Source organism: Leguminivora glycinivorella, chromosome 23 (assembly GCF_023078275.1).
Source record: "Leguminivora glycinivorella isolate SPB_JAAS2020 chromosome 23, LegGlyc_1.1, whole genome shotgun sequence".
Lineage (NCBI taxonomy): Eukaryota > Metazoa > Arthropoda > Insecta > Lepidoptera > Tortricidae > Leguminivora > Leguminivora glycinivorella.
In genome coordinates this window covers 10352622-10378746 of record NC_062993.1, presented here as the reverse complement: position 1 = coordinate 10378746, position 26125 = coordinate 10352622, and the positions used below count along the sequence as shown (strand labels likewise).

General features: G+C 41.6%; 2 protein-coding genes across 2 annotated transcripts in view; both read left to right on the top strand.

The window, feature by feature from the left end:
• LOC125238236 overlaps positions 1-26125 on the top strand; it is a 163895-nt gene that overhangs the window by 75743 nt on the left and 62027 nt on the right. The window contains exon 2 of the mRNA XM_048145511.1: positions 12427-12437. The gene's annotated coding sequence lies outside the window, so the exon portion shown is untranslated. The remainder of the gene's footprint in view (positions 1-12426; positions 12438-26125) is intronic.
• On the top strand, positions 4950-10871 carry LOC125238216. Its single transcript, XM_048145490.1, has 3 exons — positions 4950-5559; positions 6232-6420; positions 9184-10871. Exons 1-3 carry the CDS (start codon positions 4950-4952, stop codon positions 10869-10871), a joined length of 2487 nt encoding a protein of 828 aa, XP_048001447.1.

Sequence of the window (26125 nt, the reverse complement as noted above, 5' to 3'; positions counted from 1 at the left end):
AGTGGTGATAAGTTAAGACGAGTTAGGCATGATTTTTTTCTTTGCACGTGTATTGTACGATATTTATTTTTCAGTGCATATGGTCCTTTGATAACGTAGCATTTAGCATTATAATATTCTACCCATGAGCCTCATCATACGATACGTGGAGATGGTCGAGAAGCTCCTGAATAGCTGAAGGATCTTAGGATCGAAGAGGGTAATTGCACAAAAGATCCCGATGGGTCGAAGTGTATCCGGAAGGGACCCCGCAGATTTAAGATAAGATTATAATATTATGCAAGTACAGAAATAGTACATTACGATACAAGTGCGTAAAAAAGGAAGTTCTAAACGAGTGGCGATAAATTAAAACACCACCGAAGGGAGTGTTTTAAATCGACACGAGTTACGAATTTCCTTTTCGCACGTGTATCGTACGACGTTTTTCAGTACAGACGGCTCTCCGAAGTTTCGACCTGACATATAATGAACCACTTCTCGCACTAGTGCGTAATAAAAACACCATCTGTAGGTACTTTCCCTTTGATTAAGCTTTGCTTTTCATACACTTTACTTATGATTTGCAAAAAAAGAAAAAATATACAAAAGTTTTGAACTTATTTCAAAATATATTAAATATTCTCAATGACATAGGCGGTTTTAGTTGCAGGAAATATAGCTGCTCTAATTTTATGTTACAAAACTTCACTTATCATTGTTAATTTAACTGGTACATGTGTAATAAAAAGTTTTTTAACATTACTAACCATTAATAATACTTTATATATGGTTTTGAAGAGTTATTCTCAAAAAAAAATTTTTGAAAAAAATCCTCTTCAACCGGTTTTAGGAGATTTTTCACAAAATACTTTAACCGATTTCAGTAAAATTTAACAAGAAGTAACGCAATAGCATTCCCTTGAAATCACAAAAAGAATTTTACAAATCGGTTAATGCGTTTTTGGGTAATAGCATAATATGCATAGGTACTTACTACATACTAGTTCACTGTCTCAGCAATCCGAAGTCCGCCATAATTTATGTTCGAAATTTCACTATCTCAGCAATTCCCGTCAACTTTGTACAAAAATTAAGGGAAAAGTTAAATTTGTTTTTATTAATTCCTATTTTGTTACCAAGATTTTGTTGATGAATTGAGATTTTATTAAGTTTTATTTCGTCATTAAGGTTCTCTAGTATCTATATTTTCTTAATTATAACAATTATCCTGTATATATCTTACGAAAGTCGAATTATATTACTAAATGTTGGTAACAAAATAGGATCAATTAAAATTTGCTGACGTGGCATTGTACAAAGTTGACGGGAATTGCTGATCTACACTGTTACATTTAGTATAGGTAAATAGTTTTTGTACGCTCAATAACCTGAAGTAATAGTTTATTTAAAGTTTTGTAGTATTTACGCCAAAGTCACTAAAATGTAGGCGTAGATGAGGTAATAAGTAAGAAAAAGTAATGTGTAACGGTAATTATATAGGTTTCTGGGGCGATTTAAAGCAATCATGTTTGCAATATTCTTACGCCCCCAGTTACACGCAGTGTTTTTCATCACACTTGCAATAAAAAGATAAAAAAGTATTTATGGTAGGCCAAAATACAAATTTAAACACTCTTTTGGGAAAAAGTTTTTTCTTTTACTCCTGATACGCCTTCGTGCGATTGCACACTTACTGCGCAAGAGTGATAAAAAGTTATTAAACAACATCTTCATCGCTGGTGGAATTCGATACAAACACGTCCGTAACACGGCTGACAATGCTAGACTAACTAGGTATTAAGTGATTGGAAGCACTCATGGTACTATTTAGTTACGATACCTTTGTCAAAAAGTCTGCGTAAGTCCATTTTCTTGAACGCAGAGATAGCTAGTTGTTTATCGAGCTTTAGACCGAGATAGAAATATGATATGATACATTAAGAGGTTTGAGGTGGTTCTACTGAACTGGAGTTTAATTTGTGGCGTTGATTTCCTTGCCTTGTGCTACGTCCAGATCTCGACATGAACTTAAGCCTAGTGCCCACTAAGCTCGCCGAGTCGAATCTCATTAATTCGCCTTCTGCATTTCTTATGAAACTACGTCCATTAGCGACGCGTCGAATCGGATTCATCGTTCATTGTAAATGTATGCAGGGCTCGATTCGACGTGCCTCGACTCCACCTAAGTGTCCTCAAGACTTTATTCAGCCTTTGTGACAGAGATTTAATACCTAAAGGGTACCATGAGTGGTTTCAACCACTTAATACTGCAGTTGGTGAAGTGGTACACAGTTGTGACATCTGAAGTCTACTCGTACCGTAGGTATGCTAGTAAGTAAAGTAAAGTAAAGTTTATTCATTGTTAACTGTGTACATAAGATGGTATGATATACAGAAAATACAGTATCAACAGTTGCCCATTTCGAGCGTACAATATTCTTAAAAACTACTGACTATATTAGCTTACTGGCTAACTTATAATTATTACCCGGTATATTTCAGAAAAAACTCATTTAGGTTGTAGAACATCGTATGAAAAACGAAGCTTTATTTAGGACAAACAATGGGTTATAATTATGTATAAAGAAGAGAAATATGCAAACATTTATTTCTACAGGAAAAACCAACTAAGTAGGTATTCGACTGTTGCATTAAATCGTATTTGATCGTCAACTAAATACATTCTGAATATATATACGACAAAGTAGTAAACAAAAAAATATAGGGTTTAAAATGCCATACACATAACGTAAATTTCTTCATGTTTTCATATAAAACGTGCCTTCAAACTTTCAAACCGCATTTTCTCAAAATCGCCTATTTACACATAGTCGGTATTTGCAGTAATAGACCGTTATTCTTTCCTTCGTCACATCACATGCAAAACCAATTATAGTCCCTATACAACTTTTTGGTAGAACGAAATTGCTGATGTTAGTAAACAAACATCTTCTGGAAAAACATCTTAAAGACATTTGGTGTATTTAGCCTGGCTTAAAATAAAGAATTTTGTTGATAGTTTTATTTGCAAAAATCAAATATGTACACATTAAACTTTTTTGTAGAACATAAGATGGCTACTTTAACAAAATGTTTAAATGCAAAAAAACACTATACACCATTAAAAGGTTCTACTTGGCGGATAAAGCATAAAAGTTTATATTAAATATTCATATTACATTCTGGCAGTTTATAATGCAACAAATTGACCATTAAGTAACTTTATGCGGAAGCTATCTTTTGAATGCAGCGTCGTATCAATACATGGGTTTTAACATATTGTAGCCCTTGAAAACCTTATTCTATAGGTGCTAAAAACTCGATTTCGTCAAAAAGTCACTTAGTCGGTATTTGCATTAATGGGACGATATGTAAAATAGCATAAGAATTCGATTAAGACTGTATTCGCAATAAAGATTATTTCGTAGGTAGGAAACGGGTAGAACTGCGTTAGTTAAGTTAATTTTGTCAATTCCGATTATTAAGTATGATAATAAGACTCATATGTGATGTATTCGATAGCAGGCAATTCCCATATTCCTTCCTTCCCAAGTCGCGGAAACCGAGTCCAAAGTTCAATCTAAACTCAGACTGTCCATTGGACTACGATTAATAGCCAATAAGCACTAACGTGAGAGGCTTAGAGCGAGAAAACCGAACTCTCCTCTGAGTGGCTAAAAATATTTCCTTAAAGTTCCGAAATCATTTTCCTTTCACCCGAAAATTGCCTTAGGATTACTCGAATCCAAGCCAATAACTCGATAACTATAAGACATATGAAGATGTAAATAGTTTTAAAACGTAGCTGGGAACTTACGTAACACGATAACCTACATTTCCATAGTAATATGCCGTTATCGATAACAATGGAGCTCAAGGCAAGCTGAGAAACCAGTCTATTGTATGGCCCGGACGGCTAATCACCTCTTCTATTGTGTAAAAACGTAAACAAACGCAGGTGCATTCCACTCGAGGTGAATGACCCTAGTGTCAGGTGCATTGTTACGTAATTTCGAAGCGATAGCCTAATTAGTTTATAAGTAATTAGGATTTGAACGAAAAATGATAGCGTTAAATTCACGTAATCGAGCGCCGTAACGCGATCGACCAATCACGACGCGCCATCCGTCGCCTATCGGGCGCAATTATTTACCTCTCTATCGCACGGAGCCTCGCGCTCAGCCGAGTCGTGATTGGGCGAATAAATTGAAATGTTTCTTTCCGTGAAGCGTAGGCGCATTCTGAAAAGGGGTATAAAAGGAACGATCGCTCGGTATGGGACATTCGAATTCGACCGGAACAAGAAGAACCAGCAGCCTCCAAGGAAAACCAGCAGCCAGCAGCCTACTACAAGCAGCCTACAGCCAGCAGCCAGCAGCCTACAGCCAGCAGCTAGCAGCCTACGGCCAGCAGCCAGCCACCCTCCACGACGGGTAGCGGCAGCAGCAGAAAACGACAGCATCGCGACGTATCGTCCGTACCGAGCGTTTCGTTAGGATCAAGTTAGGATATTAGCTTAGGAGTATTTTTATAACCGCGTTAAAATTAGAGTCGTTGATTATTGTAAATATAAACCATTTGATTTGATTCGTTTTTTAGTTAGTGTATTCCAAAATCATAATCGGTACGGTTGATTGCTGAGGACGACATCGAAGCTCAAGGTACAGGCCCGGGACGAAAGAGTGAGTCGCACGAGCTCCAGCACATTCTCTCCACTTCGAGCCGTCGATAGGAAGCTTTGCGGACGCGGTCTGCAACAGTTTCTGGTCCTTCGAGCCGGATCTTCGTGCGGACTACGGGTCTACAGCGACGTACCTGTCATGAGCGACGACAGGATGGTAAGGACGAGGTCCAGGTCCAACCGAGCTGCGTCAGTGACGAGCGAAGAGGAGAGGCAGCAACTACTCGACGAAGGCGCGTCGGCGGCCCGCGAACGAGAGGCCGCACGCGCAAGCGCTGAGAGGGCGATGGGCGCCGACGCGGCGCGCCCTCCCTCACCTCCCTCCGGACCCGCTGGCGTAACGGAAGGGCTTAGCGTCGCCGGCGCGCAACCGATGGGCGCGGCGACAGCTAACAGCACGCTCAGGTATGGATTAACCGTAGAGACACCGAGGTCACCGTCCTACGACACGACATTGCTATGGCGAAGGGATTTAGCCAAGCGGTTACGGCGTCGTTCCAGACCCACGCCGATCCCAGCTAGACATCCCAAGGCTGCCGTCATAGACAGAACTACCGAGAAACGAAAGTCGCTGCAGGAAACTACCAAGGAGGTAAATAAACCAATTATTAAAGCTCAGTCCGTCAGATCACATGCGAGCAGTCGCACTGTGATAGAAGCGCAGCTGTCTCAGGCGGAGCTCGAGGCCAGCGAACGGCTAGCGGAGATATCCCGGAGGGAGTTGCAGCTAGAAGCGGACATGGTACGTAAACGGCTAGACGCCAGAAAACTGCAGATCCGCGCTAATGCGGATAGCGCAGACGAGCACGAATCTGCTGGTAGCGTGCGGAATTCGAATCAAGATCGATTAGACGAATGGCTAGAGAACTCGCGAGACGCGACGTCAAAACCCATTTGTAAGAGGTTAACCGACGAACCTCTACCCAAGTACGAGACTCCGAGACGACCTGCGCAGGCGGAGCGGCATATTCGAGGCCTCTCACCGGACCGCCAGGTATATCGGCGATCGATATCGCCACCGTCGGAGTCGCGTAGGCGATCGATATCGCCACCGGAGCGACGCAGGCGATCGACGACGCCGCCGGCGCGTCGCGAGCGATCGACGTCGCCACAGCTGGACGCGCGTACTCCGCACACGGCGCACACGCGCGCCACCGAAGGTACTGTAGCAGAGTCCATGCTGCACCTGTTCGAGAGGATGCAGATGGCGGCCCGTCCAGCCCCGAAGGATATATTCGAGCTGCCGCATTTCTACGGAGACGTCAGCGAGTGGAGAAGTTTCTACAATACCTACGCAGAGACATCGAAGCGGTATAAGTTTACTGACTACGAGAACGTGGCGCGGCTCAGGATGGCTTTACGCGGGGACGCAAAGACGTGTGTGTCTCACGTGTTATCGACAGCCACCAGACCCGATATGATCGTGAGAATACTGAAAAAGCAGTTTGGACGCAGCGAGGTATTGTTAGACAAGGCGATTGACGACCTGCGAAAGTTGCCGCAGTTGGGGCCTACCGCGAACGACCTCAACACTTTCGCGATAAAAATAATGAACGTGGTATCTACAGTTATGGATATCGATCGAAGGCACTATGCCGATAACCCCATGCTCATCAGAGAGGTTACGGACAGGTTGTCGCCGCATCTTCGAAGCAGATGGTGCGACTACGCGAAGAAACATCGAGACAGCAAGGACCCGGAGATTCTGCAGTTGGCGGATTTCCTCATGGAGGAAAGCGAACAGGAGATGTCCTTCTGTCACGCCCGCGCCGCCCCGAGGCGAGCGCAGGCGCCGTTATCAGTGCCGCACGCGCGCGCAGCCGGCGCTCGCGTGAAAATATCCGCAACGCACAACCCGCCGAGAGCTCCCACAGGACGTCAACACGAGGTGCAGAAAGTGACGTACGCGACACGTCAAGCCACAACATCCCGTTCGACGACGTGCCTGTTCTGCGGTGGCGGTCACCTGACGCCGGACTGCCGCAAGTTAGCCGCCCAATCCGTGGGCGCTAGATGGGAGTGGGCGAAATTAAATCGTATATGCTATCGCTGTATCGACGCGAAGCATATGAAAACACAATGCAAGGCCAAAGCGTGCGGCGTTGCAGGCTGTCCTCACGTACACCATCGACTGCTTCATGCGGACTCGCCGCAGGAAGTGCGTGAGGATACGGCTATGGTGCTAACACAAGAAATCAGGTCAGTACCTACATCGTCAGCAGTGACGTCATCGGCCGAGCCAGCGGACACGACGGAGCCGCGAGCTGCGGACGACGAGAACGACGCCCGCGTGTACGTGTCGTCAACACCGGACTACAGCGTGCTGCTAAAGGTACTACCCGTAACCGTATCAGGTCCAAAGGGAACGGCGCATATCTTCGCTTTCCTTGACGATGGATCCACCTTGTCAATGATCGACCAGGACGTCGCGGACGAGATCGGCGCGGTCGGTCAAGACGAGCCGCTATGCATAAGAGGTATTCAGCGGTTGAAACTTAGCTCAGTGACACAGACGGTCAAGGCTAAAGTAAGCCCCGCTCGTGGCGGCTTGACATACGATATATCCCTAAAAACGGTAGACGGACTAGGGATACGCTCGCAGTCATTAAATAAGAAGCGTCTATTGGAATACGAACATCTGGCGGACTTGGGCGACGAGTGCTACACGGGCATGGGCGTGCCGCAGATGTTAATAGGCGGAGACTTCAGTCATCTTATAAACCCGACGGAGGTGAGGCAGGGCGGCGAGGACGAGCCGTGCGCAGTTAAAACCTCGTTAGGATGGGTTTTCTTCGGGCGAATGCCGAGGTATGTACCAAATAACGAGCAGGTCGTGATGCACTGCCACAGTGACGACAGTGATCTCGTGGAGCAGGTCAAGAAACACTGGGCAGTCGAGGCGCTTGGCATAACGGCAAAGGACAACATTCGACCCGACGACCAGCGAGCGATCGATACATTCGAACGAACAGTAAAAAAGGTAGGACAGAGATACGAAGTCGGCCAACTATGGGCTGCCGACGACATAAAGCTGCCACCGAGTTTCAACATGGCGAAGGCGAGATTACGCAATCTAGAAGCCCGCATGTCGAGAGATCCTGACTTCGCCAACGAGTATCAAGCACAGATACACAAGCTTCTGGAAAAGGGGTACGCAGAGCGCATCATGGAACCACCGCAGTCAGATCGGATGTGGTTTCTGCCCCATTTCAGCGTCTACAATCTAAATAAAGGAAAGTATCGCGCTGTATTCGATTGCGCCGCGAAAAGTCAGGGATGTGCATTGAACGATTTCATCCTCGCGGGACCGGATTTACTACAGAGCCTGCTGGGGATACTACTTCGATTCCGTGAGTGGGAATTCGCCGTCACCGCGGACATACAGGAAATGTTCCTTCAAATACAGCTGCGAAGAGAGGATCGGCATAGTCAGCTCTTCATCTGGAGGGGATCGCGGCGTGACGTGACACCGTGGACGTACCAGCTAAACCGGGTATGTTTCGGTAACATCTCTTCTCCTTTTCTCGCACACTCGGTGCGGAATAGGAATGCGACGGACAACAAGGATCGCTATCCGGACGCGGTCTACGATATCCATAATAATCACTACATGGACGATTATGTGGCATCATATGAGACAGAACGGGAACTCATATCAACAGCGACACAGGTGAGACTAGCACACGCGGAGGCTAGCTTTCGGCTGCGCAGCTACGCTAGCAACAGCGAGTTGTTAATGCGAAACATCGATCCGGAGGAGCGAGCGACGGGACCTTCTCATCTCGGAGAAAAGCAACAGACCGTCCTCGGAATGACGTGGGACCCAGAGACGGATACGCTGGGGTACAACACGAAAATGCTACGAGTGCCAGACGACGTGAAAAGGTACGAGCGATCGCCCACTAAAAGGGAACTTTTGAGTGCCGTAATGTCAGTTTACGACCCATTAGGCCTCATAGCGCAGTATATGATAAGCGCTAAGATCATATTCCAACGTGTGTGGACAAAGGGCACGGACTGGGACGAGCGGCTGCCGGCGGAGGAAGCGGAGGACTTTTTCCGGTGGCTGAGGGCACTGAGCGACGTGTCCGCGCTGCGAATACCCCGACGATACGCCACGCCCACCGGTGCAGTTAGAAGAGAACTGCATATTTTCAGTGATGCATCGACCGAGGCCTACAGCGCGGCGGCCTATTGGCGAGTATCGAACGACGAGGAGGAAACGCAAGTGAGCTTAGCTATAGCGAAAAGCCGAGTTTGCCCGCTAAAGGTAATGACAGTTCCCAGGCTCGAATTAACCGCAGCAGTCGTCGGCGTGCGGCTGGCGGAGACAATTTTACGCGAGCAGCGTTATCCTGTGACAAAGGTGACGTATTGGACAGATTCCATGGTTGTTCTCGGATGGGTTCGCGATGACGCGCGAAACTATCGTCCGTACGTGTCACACCGACTTGCGGAGATCGCCGAGAAAACAGATAGAGACGCGTGGAGGTATGTACCAACCGCTCAGAACCCCGCAGATCGAGCGACGAGGTGTCAACCAGCGCAGAGCGTGCGCATCGAGGACGAGTGGTACGAAGGACCGCGCTTTCTCTATGGACCCGAGACATCATGGCCTAGTCACACATCGAATCGAACAGACGACCTGCCTGAGAGGAAGGCGAGGCCGTCAACCGAGACGTCACTGGCGATCATCTCAGCGAAGCCAGACCCTTCGAGCGTACTGCCAGACGTGAGACGGTTTAGCAGTTACGACAGACTGTTGAACGCGACAGCGAACGTCTTGCTATTCATCGAGAAAATGAGAACGAAGAATAAAGCCTTGCAGCTACAAGTCAGACATTTGAGAAAGGCAGAACACATGTGGTTGCAATACAGTCAACGACGAAGCTTTCCCGAAGAGCTTCGAGCCTTAAGCCAGAATAGGCTCATCGATCGCAAATCGCGATTATACGACCTGGCACCCGAGCTAGGCGATGACGGCGTGTTACGCATGAAGACGAGGCTGGGCAGCGCTCCAGTATTGTACACCGCGTTACAACCGATAATACTGGATGGCCGCGAGCCGTTCACCCGTCTACTCATCCTGCGAGCTCACCGACGATCAGCGCACATTCACAACGAAGCAGTAATCAACGAACTGCGACAAGAATATTGGATACTACATCTGCGGCCGACCGTGAAGTCTGTAGCTCGAAACTGCGCGCTATGCACACTACGACGAGCAACACCGAGAGCGCAGCCCTTAGGCGATCTCCCGCCCGAGCGACTACAGGCGTATCAACGTCCCTTCACTCACACCGCACAAGACTACATGGGACCGATGTTCGTCACGATCGGACGGCGCAGAGAAAAACGCTGGGTGTGTCTATACACGTGCCTAGTGACGCGCGCTATTCACCTTGAAAGCGTGCACAGTCTTTCAACCGACAGCGCGCTACTATCACTACGAAGATTCGCCGCGAGAAGAGGATGGCCCAGGACGATGTACAGCGATAACGCGACGTGCTTCAGGGCGGCGGCGACGGAACTACGTGAGGCGTACCGGCAATGGCTGCCTGTACTGCAAACTTACGCCACTCAGAACCGAATGGAGTGGAAATTCATCCCACCTGGCAATCCTTCGGCCGGGGGCGCGTGGGAACGAATGATAAGGACAGTTAAGATAGCGATGTCCTACACTTTCAACGAACGAGCACCGAAACCCGAAGTTTTCGAAACTCTACTCGCCGAGATAGAGAATATCGTCAACCGACGACCACTTACACATGTCAACGTCGATCCAGACTCCGAAGAAAGTTTGACTCCAGCACACTTTCTACTTCTTCATAACGCTAACCTACCGATGATTGGCGTTTACGACGAGAACGAAAAGAAGCAATGGAAGATGGCCCAAGCGCTTGCCGACCACTTTTGGCGGCGCTGGACCAAAGAGTACTTTCCTCTACTGGCACCGAGGAAGTCGTCCCACGACGGAGGGCGGCAACTTCAACCAGGCGATGTGGTCATCGTCGCTGAACCCAATGGTCCACGCAGCGTGTGGCCCCGAGGCGTCGTCGAGACTACCTACCCGGGACCCGATGGACGGGTCCGCTCCGCTGACATCAGAACGAGACACGGGACGCTACGCAGGCCCAGCTGCAGGCTGGCGGTCATCGCGTCGCAACCCATGCACCAGGAGTCTTCGACTGCGGGGACAAAATGTTAGCGACGCGTCGAAATATATGTAAAATAGCATAAGAATTCGATTAAGACTGTATTCGCAATAAAGATTATTTCGTAGGTAGGAAACGGGTAGAACTGCGTTAGTTAAGTTAATTTTGTCAATTCCGATTATTAAGTATGATAATAAGACTCATATGTGATGTATTCGATAGCAGGCAATTCCCATATTCCTTCCTTCCCAAGTCGCGGAAACCGAGTCCAAAGTTCAATCTAAACTCAGACTGTCCATTGGACTACGATTAATAGCCAATAAGCACTAACGTGAGAGGCTTAGAGCGAGAAAACCGAACTCTCCTCTGAGTGGCTAAAAATATTTCCTTAAAGTTCCGAAATCATTTTCCTTTCACCCGAAAATTGCCTTAGGATTACTCGAATCCAAGCCAATAACTCGATAACTATAAGACATATGAAGATGTAAATAGTTTTAAAACGTAGCTGGGAACTTACGTAACACGATAACCTACATTTCCATAGTAATATGCCGTTATCGATAACAATGGAGCTCAAGGCAAGCTGAGAAACCAGTCTATTGTATGGCCCGGACGGCTAATCACCTCTTCTATTGTGTAAAAACGTAAACAAACGCAGGTGCATTCCACTCGAGGTGAATGACCCTAGTGTCAGGTGCATTGTTACGTAATTTCGAAGCGATAGCCTAATTAGTTTATAAGTAATTAGGATTTGAACGAAAAATGATAGCGTTAAATTCACGTAATCGAGCGCCGTAACGCGATCGACCAATCACGACGCGCCATCCGTCGCCTATCGGGCGCAATTATTTACCTCTCTATCGCACGGAGCCTCGCGCTCAGCCGAGTCGTGATTGGGCGAATAAATTGAAATGTTTCTTTCCGTGAAGCGTAGGCGCATTCTGAAAAGGGGTATAAAAGGAACGATCGCTCGGTATGGGACATTCGAATTCGACCGGAACAAGAAGAACCAGCAGCCTCCAAGGAAAACCAGCAGCCAGCAGCCTACTACAAGCAGCCTACAGCCAGCAGCCAGCAGCCTACAGCCAGCAGCTAGCAGCCTACGGCCAGCAGCCAGCCACCCTCCACGACGGGTAGCGGCAGCAGCAGAAAACGACAGCATCGCGACGTATCGTCCGTACCGAGCGTTTCGTTAGGATCGATATTAGCTTAGGAGTATTTTTATAACCGCGTTAAAATTAGAGTCGTTGATTATTGTAAATATAAACCATTTGATTTGATTCGTTTTTTAGTTAGTGTATTCCAAAATCATAATCGGTACGGTTGATTGCTGAGGACGACATCGAAGCTCAAGGTACAGGCCCGGGACGAAAGAGTGAGTCGCACGAGCTCCAGCACATTCTCTCCACTTCGAGCCGTCGATAGGAAGCTTTGCGGACGCGGTCTGCAACAATGACATAAGGACGGGTAGTCTATCTCGCGGCGACATACTCTCGCGGCCATCATGTGCTAGGCCTACTGTAGGTACTTAAAAATATACATATATTCAGGGATATCATTAAGAATTTATATTTAATGTTAATTCTTATATTCTTTCTTTTGTTTCAGATAAAACATAGGTGAGCACAAATAAGATTCTCAAGATATTAGTGTAAGTAAGTCTACTTTAAAGCAGTCTGTGTAGACAAAGAACAGTCACAAAATTTATTGGCAGCGTGCGTGACTTGTTTTTGTTTGTTAACTCCGACCCAAAAACGACGGGGTGTTATAAGTTTGACGTGTCGTGTCTGGCTGTCTGTTTGTCTGTCTGTCTGTCTGTATGTGTATCTGTCTGTGGCATCGTAGCTCCCGAACGGATGAACCAATTAGGATTAAGTTTTTTTTTTGTTTGAAAGCTGAGTTTGTCGGCATCTTAGCTATGTTTCATGAAAATCAGTCCACTATGTCGAGGTTTTTTTTTTAAATTTTAAGTTTGTGGTTAGGTTATTTCATATTTATATACACGTCATCATTGAGCACGCCAACATTGATGCTAGCGGCGGCCGATGAAACTAATTTAAATCTATACAATTTAATATAAAAATTTGACAAAGGGAGGGCAGCACTGCACCAGTCGAGCACGTATCGAATAGGGTCTCATACATTTTGCGACACTTCTCTTTCGGGACAACTTATATTAGGGACCCATTTACACACAGCACACCAATCGATTATTGATTGTTATGTAATTAAACTCACATACAAGTTCATGTAAATGGCCCATAATAGCTAGTTAATTTGGGAGCATAAGCAATAAAACAATATTTCCTTATTTTTTATACTCAGCCATACCGCTTTTTTATTATTATCACCATTTCATCCACCATTACTTTTACATACATACATACCAGTCACGCCTGTATCCCATAAAGCATAGGCAGCGCACATGAACTACTAAGTTTCAGTGCCACTCTTGGCAAAAAGGGGTTGAAAGAAATCCAAATTGTGACATTGCAGTGACAGGTTGCCAGCCTCTCGCCTACGCCACAATTTAAACCATACCCCACAGTCGACTTCTACGACACCCACGGGAAGAAAGGGGTGGTAAAATTCTTAACCCGTCACTACACGGGGGTTTACTTTTACATCCAGCAAAATATTCCAACATTTATTTTCTCCATTATTTTTATTTGTTTCTTACCTTCTCTGAAATTCTCGGCAGAGTTCGGCGTTCAAAGGCAGCCGTCTTTTATTTTTAAACGCGCGCCATTGCCTCAAACACCTTTATGGTAAGTTGACGGAGTGTAAAGGTCGATTCACACGATATAATAAAATAAAACAGAATTAATTTATTATTTTAATTTATTTATTTATGTGTAAACATTATACCTAAAAGCTAAAAGATTTAAAAAGGAAAAAGGTTACTAAATGGTCTCATCTCAGCATTTTGCTGGCGACTTCCAGCGCTGATCTTCCGATGAGACCAGACTAGTAGTTTGTTCGACCTTAATACTGTATTAAAAGTTATCAATTCTGCATTCAAAGAATTTTATTACTTGCTTCATCTCAGAATCGAACCAACTTAAACGTAAAAAAGTAACAATGTCCAAAATAATACGTCAAATCGTCCCAATCACTTACGAGAATTGAATTACGCAATTTTTTTGCCATCGCCCTACGCGACAACCTTTTTGTCAACACCACTTATTACATGATTGACATGTCTTCAACAATGCGTTTCTCCGGAAACTTCCTGACAACACAGCTAAACTACGGAATAAACCGTCGCCTGCGGTATTTTCAGACTGATAGGACATTTAAACCGAGAAAAAACGTACCTACTCCTATTTTAAATTTCGTCAACGCAACCTGCAACCCTCGCTTCGCTTCTATCAGGCGTTTTGTCACCTCATTTTTCTCCCATTTCATAAAAAGCTGCAATGCATCCCGTCCACAGAAGTCATGAAATTGCAGCATGAATTGTGACTTTTGTATCAGTAACATAATAAACTAATAGCGGAAAAAGGGCTGATCTTAAGACACTTTCGACAAATGCCGTTGCATATCTTAAATCTAGTATTCTAAAGATTTAAGTAGAGAACAACTGTAAGCCATACGATAAAAAATAATTTTCGGTAACTTCAAACACATCCTTCCGTCACTCAAGATATTTGTTTGTGATACTCGTATTTCACAAAATCAATTCGTTGCCTTACTTGCACTTAAATAATGTAATGTGTCAGACAAGCATTTGCCAGGAAAAACTGGCGTAGAATCGTTAGCGAAGAGTAATTCGATAGAGAAGCAAAATAACACAATCAAATATAATCTAACCACAAAATTAAAATTTTGAAAAAACCCAGACCGCGACATAGTGGACCGATTTTCATGAAATATGGCTAATAACACTCCCGACTAACTCAGCTTTATCCGTTCCGGAGCTATGATGCCACAGACAGACAGACACGTAGTTATAACACCCCGTCGTTTTTGCGTCGGGGGTTAAAAATAAAGATTTCTGCCAAACTTCACCATTTCAGTTAAGTCACAAACTACTCAGCGTTTTTTGTCGTGTGGGCCCGCCTTAGTAAAACCCAGTGGGTCTTGAGCTTTGTAAGTGCACTACCAGCGAAACTGAGGATACAATACATATCAAAGTCGGATGTTTTGCGAGGACTTAGATTTAGATTTAAAAGGCAGACATCTTACATCTTTTTAATAATAGGTAATGGATGCAATAAATGAATATGACATTAGAAAAGCTAAGTCACACTTCGGACTTCCGGTTCGAGCGCCATCTTAGCGGTCTCGTGTCGTGAATAATTTATTTTTCTTTTGCTCATTAATGTTGTTTAAAGTGTAATATCGATAGCTTATTATGCAGTAAACTAATATTATAGTGAGAAGCTGATGAAGAATTAGTCTCGAAACGCGTTTAGTCACTTTTTAGTCGTCAACAGCCGGTAGTCCACGTGCTCTTGTAAAATCTAGCTATCAATTTACAAGTGCTAACTCACCGTACACTGTCGTACTTACCGTACCAAAATTAATAACAATTAGCTGATATCACCTTGACACTGGCCCAATGGACTAAAGCTAAGAATTTTAAATACTTAACTTTATCACCTTGACCACAGTGACGGAGTTAAGAATTTCAGTACCACCCCTTTTCTTCCCGTGGGTGTCGTAGAAGGCGACTCTGGGATATGGGTTAAATTGTGTCGTAGGCGAGAGGCTGGCAACATGTCACGTGCAATGTCACAGCTTTGTTTGCTTCGACGCCCTATTTGCCAAGAGTGGCACTGATCGCTTTAGTAGTTTCAGGTGTGCTCTTGCCTACCCCTTTATGGATAAAGGCGTGAATTTTTATGTATGTAACTTTATTCGGTTCAGTCAACGCCATATTTGACTAGAAGAGAAGATCGAGTTGGCGATAATTAATTCCAATCAAGGCGTCTCGTTTGCTTCTTTGCTGCCTATTACTTAAAATGAAAAATCTACTAACTCTGCGAGACGAGACGGGTGAAACAAACTATGAAAAATAACTTTCTACAACTTAAAATTACAACTTAAATAACTAGGTACTTTTAACATTTCAGTGAATGTCGCGCCAAATATGCTCTCAGAAAACTGCAGAAAACCTAAAACATATCGTAAAGAGAATACATCTAAAACCGCCACTTATTATGCACATGTCTGGCGGAGGGGTTAACCCCTCCCCCCACCCCTCCCTCCTACTTTGAGAGGAATGACCGATAAGTACAGTATTATCAGCTTTCACCGCCAGACACCATTTTCTTGATCCTAAAATTTTCTTTTACACCTTTTGATTTAAGGCTATTTAGGTTTTTAAAGGCACTATAAAATCACAAAAGAAATGGATCAATTATGTATGGACGTCTAAGAACCACAATTGAATTAAACTTATTACTCTTCTGTGATACAGTAACCTACGTAGGTACGAATGTAATTAAAATTTATTGAGAAGGAAATGTCCCACCGCTGCAAAGGCCTTCTAATTCCATTTTCTTAACCTTATCGGTTTGGTGCCTATATCTTTTGTTTGGTCTTCTAGAGGCAACAATATTTTATTACACTGATGAAATAACATTCATTTGTACTTGAAATTAACCATATAACAGCCGTACGTAAGGTACCTGAAATTTCTAACATTAGCACCTCAATATTCGCATTTGTTGAAAAGCGGTGTCTTCTGTTCATGTTAAACCGGACCTCTCAAGTTCCAACTATTGACGACTATGCAAAGACGGTCTAAATTCCAAGGCCCAAGGCCACTGGGCTACTCAAACACTCGTATCCATTTCTATACACACTCGTACTTAACTTTCTTTTGTGGGTTGGGTGACACCTTGACACAGAGATTTGTAAGACCTTTTGGAGAGTTGTCAGTATTGTCAGTGACAATTAGTTATGCGTTTTAAGAGTAAAAGCGAGGAAAGTTCTGTTGCTAATTTATGAACAATGATTTTAATGGTAATTAGTTACTACACAATCAATTTGTTCTTTTTAAAAAACTTCTTCATTATTTAGATACAACAATATGGTTTTCATCGCAATTTTGACAAATCACTTTAACAAATTTTGACATTCCCATTACACCGCGCAAACCTGCGGGACAGCACAGCATATTACAACGTACCGCCAATGCCCTGCGTTACCTCTCTATATCTGTGTGGTCCTGAAGAGTATCAGTCACCCAGTGTCCGAGATACTTAAAACGCGTCACCCTTTTAAGAGCGGTACCACAGGCTGACTGGTGGTGCAATGATCATGCAAAAGAGATTGTTCAAAATATAACACGAACGGATAATTTGAGGACCAAAAGGTTAATAGTTTTGAAACCGTTCTTTCAAAGCTTCCGCGCCGATAATACTTTATCTATGTAGTCACTTTTTATCGACTTACAATTTTGTGGGATATTGTTATGCCTCTAAAGGAATAAACGATGAATAACTTTTATTTAAGCACCAAATAAGAAATTAAACAGATTTTACTAAATTCTTTCACGTTCGCTCGCTCATCGTTCAAACCGTTCTCCCATCGCCTTTCACACCTCCTGTCATACAACGTTCCGTTTCACGCCATCACCTCAACATACAGTAAATATATCATACACAAATAATACAGTAAATAGTTATATCCAATGTGTCAAAATGCATGTATGAAATGCCTATTATTCCAAGAATATCACATCGCGTGAAAACCCAAGCCACTTAATAAAATATGTATTAGAAATGCTACCTTTCTCGAAAGTAACCTAATTTGGGTTTGGATCACCCACGCATTCGATTTGAGACAGAAATACGTACAAAAATAAACAAAGCAAATATTTCCCCAGATAGGTTTCTGCGTGGAATTAGTACCTAATATCGATTGCGCCTGATAAAATAACAAAAGCAATTATAATTCAATTTGAGCAAAATACTTACATCAACTACCAGGCTTTGCCTCAAATTTAGTCACTTTCAATGTGCAAGTAATATATTTGTTACCCAGGGATAATTTCCGATATAAAAACCTAATAAATAAACAAATATTTTTTTTTGTCAGCTGGTCTGGCGCAGTTGGTAGTGACCCTGCCTGCTAAGCCGCGGTCCCGGGTTCGAATCCCGGTAAGAGCATTTATTTGTGTGACTAACACAGATATTTGTTCCTGAGTCATGGATGGTTTCTTGTATTTCTCTATATAAGTATGTATATCGTCGCCTAGTACCCATAATACAAGCTTTGCTTAGTTTGGGGCTAGGTAGATTTGTGTAAGGTATCCCCCAATGTTTATTTATTAACAAACAGTTACAAATCGTACCTGTTTGTTAATAAATAAAAGTGAACAATAGGTAATTAATTATAAAATAAAATTATCAATACGGTTCGGCATAATTTAACATGTTTCAGCTAAAAATATGTTCAAACAAAGAGATTACCTACTCATTAAAATATACAGTAAATTATAGTTGGTAATAATGTTATGAAAATGTTTCATGACTCCGCAGAATGCCTCAAGCTATGTTAAAGCAAAGAGGATTGAGTATTATAGAGAGTTACAGTCAAAGTAAAATGTGTAGTCATATTGCATAGACTGCCACAGGCTTAAAACTTATGAACCTCAGTTTTGACAATTTGGCACATATTCTTAGCATGATATGTGTTAAAATGTCAAATATTTTTATTAGCGCCATCTAGCCGAGCGTTGCCCAAAGGTGTAACGCTATCTTGGTCACCGTACCTTTTTCATTATGGTTATGAGGTACGTTTTTTTCTTAGGTTTTATCCGTCTATACGGAGTTACATATCGTCACTACTTTGAAAAAATCTCGTATCTCACGCTGCTCCTCAAAGTTAAAACGTAGTAAGTCTATATGCGTTCCATACATACTTACTACAATTTTCTTTTGTAATTTGTTATATATATAATATGTATTTGTATGTTTATGTATTGTATTTTATTTTTATGTGTGTAGTATATTGTTTTGCGTAGTATAGTTTGTGCTAGATTTCCTCTAAGTCTACATTTAGTACACCTACTTACAAGGTTAAATTTATTATTCTCAACTACATAGGTTGTCTGGAAGAGATAGCTCTTTAGCGATAACGGCCCAGCCACGACATTGGTCTAAGCGCGACAGCGGTGAGCGGCAGGCATACGTGCGAATGAAAAGTCCCATCGCTGTGTCTCGTTCTAATGTATGGCTCCGCTCACCGCTGTCGCGCTTAGACCAATGTCGTGGCTGAGCCGTAAGACCGCCTCTTGTTTTACGTCTTAAGTTGTTGTTTATACTTGCTATGTTGTTTCGTGTATTGAGGTGTGCAATAAAGAGTATTTGTATTGTATTGTAATTTTCTTTTCATTGACAGACGAAGATACAAGTTTTTTTAAAAGTAGTGACGATATGTCTTTGGTTAAAGTATTCTGCGTTATCATAGAGAAGCTCGGTCATGAGCCACGTTTCCTATTCTATGTGCTCCCCAGGAACTAAAACTATGCCCATACTAAATTTCACCAAAATCGTTTCAGTGGTTAAAGCGAGAAGAGGTAACGAGCATTTCTTTTTTTTGCCACTTTTATGAAGTGTGATATTTTTGAAAAAAAAATGCTATTTCTACTCAGAATTACTAGCCTTTTCAATCCTAGTTGTTAAAAAAATCGTCCCATACAATTTTTTCTTATTTTGATACCATTTTCCGTACATGTTGTATGGGGCAACAAAAGAGGAAAGTAACAAAAATGTATGGAAATTCTGGGACACTTTTTGTCTCCCAGTGAGATTGAAAGTACTCGTGATTCTGAGTACAATTGACCTAAAATTCCTTAAAACAATAAAAAAAAAAATTATTGGCAAAAAGAAATGCTCTAAGGACTGTATCGTTAATTATAGGGACACAACAAACCTCGTCTAAATGTTGACATGTGCATAATTTTGTATTATTATGGTCCGAGAGTATGATCTGAAGGTATTGGTAAGTACTATTTGATATAAGAAGGTCTGATATTTTTTTTATTTTAGGGACTTTATGGTACTTTCATTAAGGTCTAGCAAATACATTTCGGACAACCCCTAATCTGGCTTAATTTGAGAATATCTCAAAGACTTTTTGTACGATTTCGACAAACAAAGGTTAATATGCTGCCAAAATATATTTTTATAAGAGTCCTCTTCATGGTTGTTCAATTGGGTACTTGCAGAATAAATGCGGTGAATTTATATAATTTAAAAAAACGCATTTTTGAGCAACGTTCCGGTTTGCCGTAAATTTTTGATACAAGCAGGATGAGAGAAATAGATAAAAAAAATTAGGCATAGGCCAATGTCTAATAGACATTCATGGTGTTTGAACAGTGCCTAAACCAGATCGATATAAACAGTGTATGATAGTTAAATTCGACCTCAAAATCGGAGTTAGCGTAAGCACCATGCCACATTCTCTAAATGGCCGCCATACACAGATCATGAACTTTATTTTTTTTAAATAACAGTGGCTAGACTATGTCTAGATATTCTGCTTTGTGGATCATGTGTCGTTGAGGTTCGCACTGTACAATTTTTTTTCGCAATTGTGTCGTCTTGTACGCACTTTGTGAATTTTCTAGTAGCATTTGTCCGAAATCGTAATTGGTACTCGGGAGGATTAAGTCACTGCTGTCTAAACCACATGCTTTACGTCGAGTTTCTAGGACAAAATGCGTACCTTATTATGTGCCTTATTAAGCCCATGTCTTGTTATAAGAAAAAAATATAATAGCAAATAAATACGGCTACTCAAAGTTGTCCCCATATTTAACGATACAGTCCTTAACACACAGAGAAATACATTTCGCAGTTGTAATATTAATAAAGATAATATTGTCTTCGGTTACCGCGATAGTTACTCATGAAATCAAACTATGCAAACGGATTAAATCGCGAATAATGAATTTACAATTCATCCCGACATTTGTGGCATTTGTGTTGTATGGTGTTGGACCTTTGGAGTTTGTTTTTTGTCAATTTTGTGTACATTAATTGATTAATTGTTTTTTTAACATAGTATGTAATGGTAAATTTTTTGAATATTATATATAAATCATTTATTGCAGACAACCTTAGTCCATATGTACAGTATACAATTACACACATTCACAAATAAAAATTACATGCAATGATACATGGATAGACAGACAGACAGATAGTTATTGTATAACTAGCTTTATTTATAGTGTGTGAACCTGCCTTAGAAATCTATATTATTTATGGTCATGGTTTGTTAATATTTCTTGTATGTGGGTAGCTTTTGCACATTGTAATTTTTTGACCACGAACGCTGTAAAGTGTTCGAAACGTCGGGATGAATTGTAAATTCATGATACGCGATTTATTCCGTTACCATAAGTAGTTTTATTTCATTAGTAAAGATATTCCTTTGATGGAAGATATTTTCTGCGCGACAATATCAGACGGGTATTTTCGATTTATATTTCAGTTGTTTTCGAAGGAAACACAAACCTTCTAAAAATGCAGGTACTCTAAGCTTAAAAACCGGCAACGCAATAAGAAAGTATCACCTTTCATGTGTTTTGGGCGTCTAATTGATCATGAACAGCAATTATACTCTTAGTGTTGTGTTCCCGCCGGTGAGTAAGGCTGCCAGAGCTCAACGAGGGTGCGGTGTGCTGGCGACGGAAGAACCTACTGAGCTAATTTGTTCCGTCTATTGGCCTTTGAGTCGTCGGCAACCCGAAGCCTCCTTGGAACTTGTACAGAAAAAAAAAAAGTCAGTATTGTCGCAAATATAATTTTAATTTTTGAAATTACTGGTAAATTATGTATTTTTATTTTGAACTGTGATTTATTTATTTTAATTGTACTGTTATTTTAATTGGACCATATGTTGTCTGAAATAAACGGATTTATTATTATTTATTATTACTTCTCTTTGCTGTGTACTTAACACAGCAAAAGGGAGTGTACAAGTTTCTAATAATGGGTTGGCAACGCGCTTGTGACACCCCCTTGAGTTGCAGACGTCCATAGGTTACGGTAACCGCTTTCCATCAGGCGGACCGTATGCTTGTTTGCCACCGACGTAGTATAAAAAAAATTATAGCTCAATTCAGGACCTTACCTGTCATGCCATCTGTCCTGTGTCATCCTGTGTGAAGGAGCTTCCAGATGTAGTGTAGTTCTTTCGTATTTTTCCGGAAACGTTCGTATTTGCCATGCTAGTTCAGTCAATGTCAGTACATCTTGTACTGAGACTGACTGAAATAGCATGACACGTTCGTACGTTTCCCTAACAATACGAAATCAAATCATTTAGCACTACGTCTGTACCTGTTTCGTTATCGAGGTAGTTAAATTTTATTTTAAATTCGGATCCGATAAAAGCACAAACACTTAAACAACATTGCCAAAGTCACCCCATTTCAATATAAGTACACTAAGAACATTAGCACGTTCAATGCATTTCTACTCAACTCAGTTTGTGTAATGCTAATAAAAGAGATTTGTCCCATTTCGCACCAAGTTGATGGTGTAAGAAAGACTTAATCCCTCCTTTGAGACTAAGTACCGTAAAGCGACAAAGTTACAACTGCAACGAGTCTCGAAGTCTTTATTTTGGTGCTTATTTTTTATTGATCGTTAAGAGTTTTAAGAAAATGTTGTAACTGAAAAGCGCGAACAAAGGACCAAAAACGACATTCAAAATGTGAACTTAGTTGAAAAAACTGTTTTGGCCGACTAGCCGACTAGTCGGCCGACTAATCGGCTACCCCAGCGCCGACTAGTCGGTAGTCGGCCTAGTCGGCCAAGTCAATAGTCGGTACATCCCTAGTTGTAACTCTAAGAGATTGCGGTTTAAATAACACGAGAATATGGAAGTTCAGACTTTTTCATTGTCCTCCCTTTTTTTACTGTTTACTAAGGGGGCGTCCATTAATCGCGTCATACGTTTTTGGCTTATTTTAGACCCCCCCCTCCCCCATGGTGATCTTTGGTGATATTTTGAGGACCCCCTCCCCCCCTGGCCAATATGACGTGTAATTTTTTGGCAACTTAAGTAAATTTTTTCCAACCCACGAATCAACCAAATCTTGGCGCGAAATTCAAATTTCCGTACCTCAAAAAGGAAACCACTGAACCGAAACAACTGAACCGATTAACTTGTTTGGCACACATATGTAAACTTGTGACCCAAAGACGGGCATGTAATTTAAATAAAATAAAAAAACAACTATATGTATTAGGGGCCACTTTTGGGGGGTAAAAGTGAAAATTAGAAATCAAAGTTTTTTGAAATAGTTTTTTAGCGTGTTACATATCAAATGAAAGAGCGTTAATTGGGCCATTTTTTTAGGGTTCCGTACCTCAAAAGGAAAAAACGGAACCCTTATAGGATCACTTTGTTGTCCGTCTGTCCGTCCGTCCGTCCGTCTGTCAAGACCCTTTTTCCCAGGAACGCGTGGAGGTATGAAGCTGAAATTTATATCAATTACTCAGGTCTACTGTCCCTTGAAGCTGTGAAAAAATCAAACTTCTAAGCCAACGCAATCAAAAGATACAGCCGTTTATGCCGCAAATTTTCGACACTTGCAAGGGAATCAAAACCTACAGGGTGCTTCCCGTGAACTCAGAATCTTGAAATTTGGTACGAAGCAACGTCTTATAGCATAGATAAAGGAAAAATTACGAAAAACCATAAATTTTTAGTTACATCACATAATATATTTTTTTTTAATAATTTTAACCTTACTACCCATTTCCTCATAAACGCGTAGAGGTATTAAATTGAAATTCATACCAAATACTCAGGTCTATAATACCTTTAAGCTGTAACAAAATCAAACTTCTATGTCAACGCAATCAAAAGAAACAGCAATTTAAGCTGCATATTTTGAAACTCGCAAGTACTCGCAAGGGAATCAAAACCTAAAGGGTACTTCCAGTCGACCTAGAATCTTGAAATTTGGCATGAAGCAACGTTTTATAGCACACATAAAGGAAAAATTCCGAAAACTTTAAATTTTTAGTTACATTACAAAATATATATTTTTAGGGTTTTTAATAAATATAAACTTATTACTTTTTTCCTCATGAACGCGTAGAGCTATCAAGTTGAAATTCATACGTTTGTACGGAACCCTCGGTGCGCGAGTCCGACTCGCACTTGGCCGGTTTTTTCAAAGTTGTCTACCCCACTTTTTTTATTTGGAATTTTTTATGTGCTTTCCACTCAGAATCGCGAGCTCTTTCAATCCTAATAGGAGTAAAAAAGTGTCCCAAGGTTTTTCTCTATTCCGTTACCATATTTTCATACATTTTGTATGGCGGTAACGGAATGGAAGGTCTAAAAAAAATATGGAAATCTTGGGACATTTTTTCTCCTATCATGATCAAAAGACCTCGCGATTCTGAATATGAATCGCGTAAAAAATACCCATGTTCCAAAAAAAGTGGGGTGGACAACTTTGAAAAAAATGGCCCTTATACGTATTTCAAAGATATATGTTTTTAATAATTTTCAGTCAAGTAATTTTCAAGTAATTTAAGAAAACAGGCAAAAATGACCATTCCCTTATCTCGTAAACTAATTAGCATAAAATTTTCAAAAAAATACCCGAGATAGCCTTTAATGTATAGATTACAAGAAAACCTATTAGAAATATATAGTCAAGCCTAAATTGGACTTAAAAGAAAAAACTCAAATTACGAATTTCTATGATTCCGCCAACGTCAAGGTTTAGGAAGGCACGCGTTTTTTGAAGACAGTTGGCCGGTGAGCTCTACATTTGTCAAATTTGCCGCCTTTTTTCAGTGCGATTATTAGGTTGACCGTCTATAACAGACTGTCCGTGTACACGTGATGAGGGCAAACTAAAAAAATCTTTGAGAATTAAACATAACTGACTGCACACAGCTCTTTTTTTCTCACTTGATGGTCTCATCGGATGATCAGCGCTGGAAGTCACCAGCAACACGCTGAGATGAGGCCATTTCGTGGCACTTCATTCCTTTCTGTTTGTGTTGTAATGTGTAATTAATCTTGACTGTTCACGAATAAATTATATTCTATTCTATTCTGTTCTCTTTGCACTGCACAACGCAAGTTCTGACTGTAAAAGTTGATATAAAATAGCTCAGAAATATGATTTTTTCTTTACGTTAGTGTAACAAAAAAAATACACGTGATATGTTCCTAACCCCCCACCCCCATGGTGATATTTGGTGATTTTTTCATGACCCCCCCCCCCCTATGCAGTATGACGCGATTAATGGACGCCCCCTAATGTCCTTTGAGAGATACAGTGTAAACTCTATATAACGGCACTGAAGGGACTGTGCATTTTATGGCGTTATAGAGAGTTGCCGTTAAGTGGAGAGAAGAAAAATCAGAATAAAAAACAGAAAAAGTTTATTTCATAATAGTGTTAGTACTTAGTAGTAACATTTGTACATAAAAAGAATGTTATATAAAAGCTTATTGCATATAGTCTGTTATTTTTGTTTGACGTCTTTTGCAGCACCAGTAATTTCGTTGTATTTTTTTGCTTATTTTATTCATATCTTGCGATATTGAGGCATCTTGGTGATAAAGGAAATAATTTTCCAACAATTTAGCTGCTTCCAGAGCTTCTTTAATGCTTGGCGGAGGCTCAGGCTCATCTGTTTCATCTTCTTCATCTCCTTGCTCTTGATCGTCAGTTTTTCTCACTGAATCTAAAATCTGTTTGTCTGTGAGTGAAGCCGTTGTAAGAAGGCAGTCATCTACTTCCGTGTAGGTTTGAAGATTTACCGTATTTCCTGCCATGTTAAACTGTCGATTCCACTCAGTTAATGGAAGTTCGTCATCACTATCAAACTCAGGTTCTGTTTCCACTTCATCTCTCGTAAAATTGGTACAAAGTCCAGCGTGTCGAAAAGAGTGCTGTATTGTTGTAGGTGTCACTTCTTCCCAGGCTTTAGATAAAAAATTTACTGCATGCAGTATATTAACAGATGTTTTACCCTCAGATTCGACTAGCTCCATCAATAATTTCCTTCTGTAGTGACCCTTGAGGCTTTTGATCACACTCTGGTCCATTGGTTGTAAGATACTAGTCGTATTTGGAGGGAGAAATGCCAACTCTATGTTTTGAAGATTTGATATAAACGGGTGGGCAGGGCAGTTGTCAACAAGAAGTAGAATTTTTCGTTCCTTTAAATCTGCATCTCACTTTCGCACTTCTTCTTCAAAAAGTTGACTGGTCATCCATGCTGATTTATTAGCTTTATACGTCACCGGCAATTTTTTATGTTCTTAAAACAGCGTGGATTTTTTGATTTGCCTATTA

Bases quoted from the DNA above. Each gene is read 5' to 3' on its own strand.
- LOC125238216 (XM_048145490.1), top strand. From the start codon at position 4,950: ATGGGCGCCGACGCGGCGCGCCCTCCCTCACCTCCCTCCGGACCCGCT. The intron at 5,560-6,231 runs GTAAGAGGTTAA...TGGTATCTACAG, and splicing joins CGCGACGTCAAAACCCATTT to TTATGGATATCGATCGAAGG. The intron at 6,421-9,183 runs GTCACGCCCGCG...AGAACCCCGCAG, and splicing joins CGAACAGGAGATGTCCTTCT to ATCGAGCGACGAGGTGTCAA.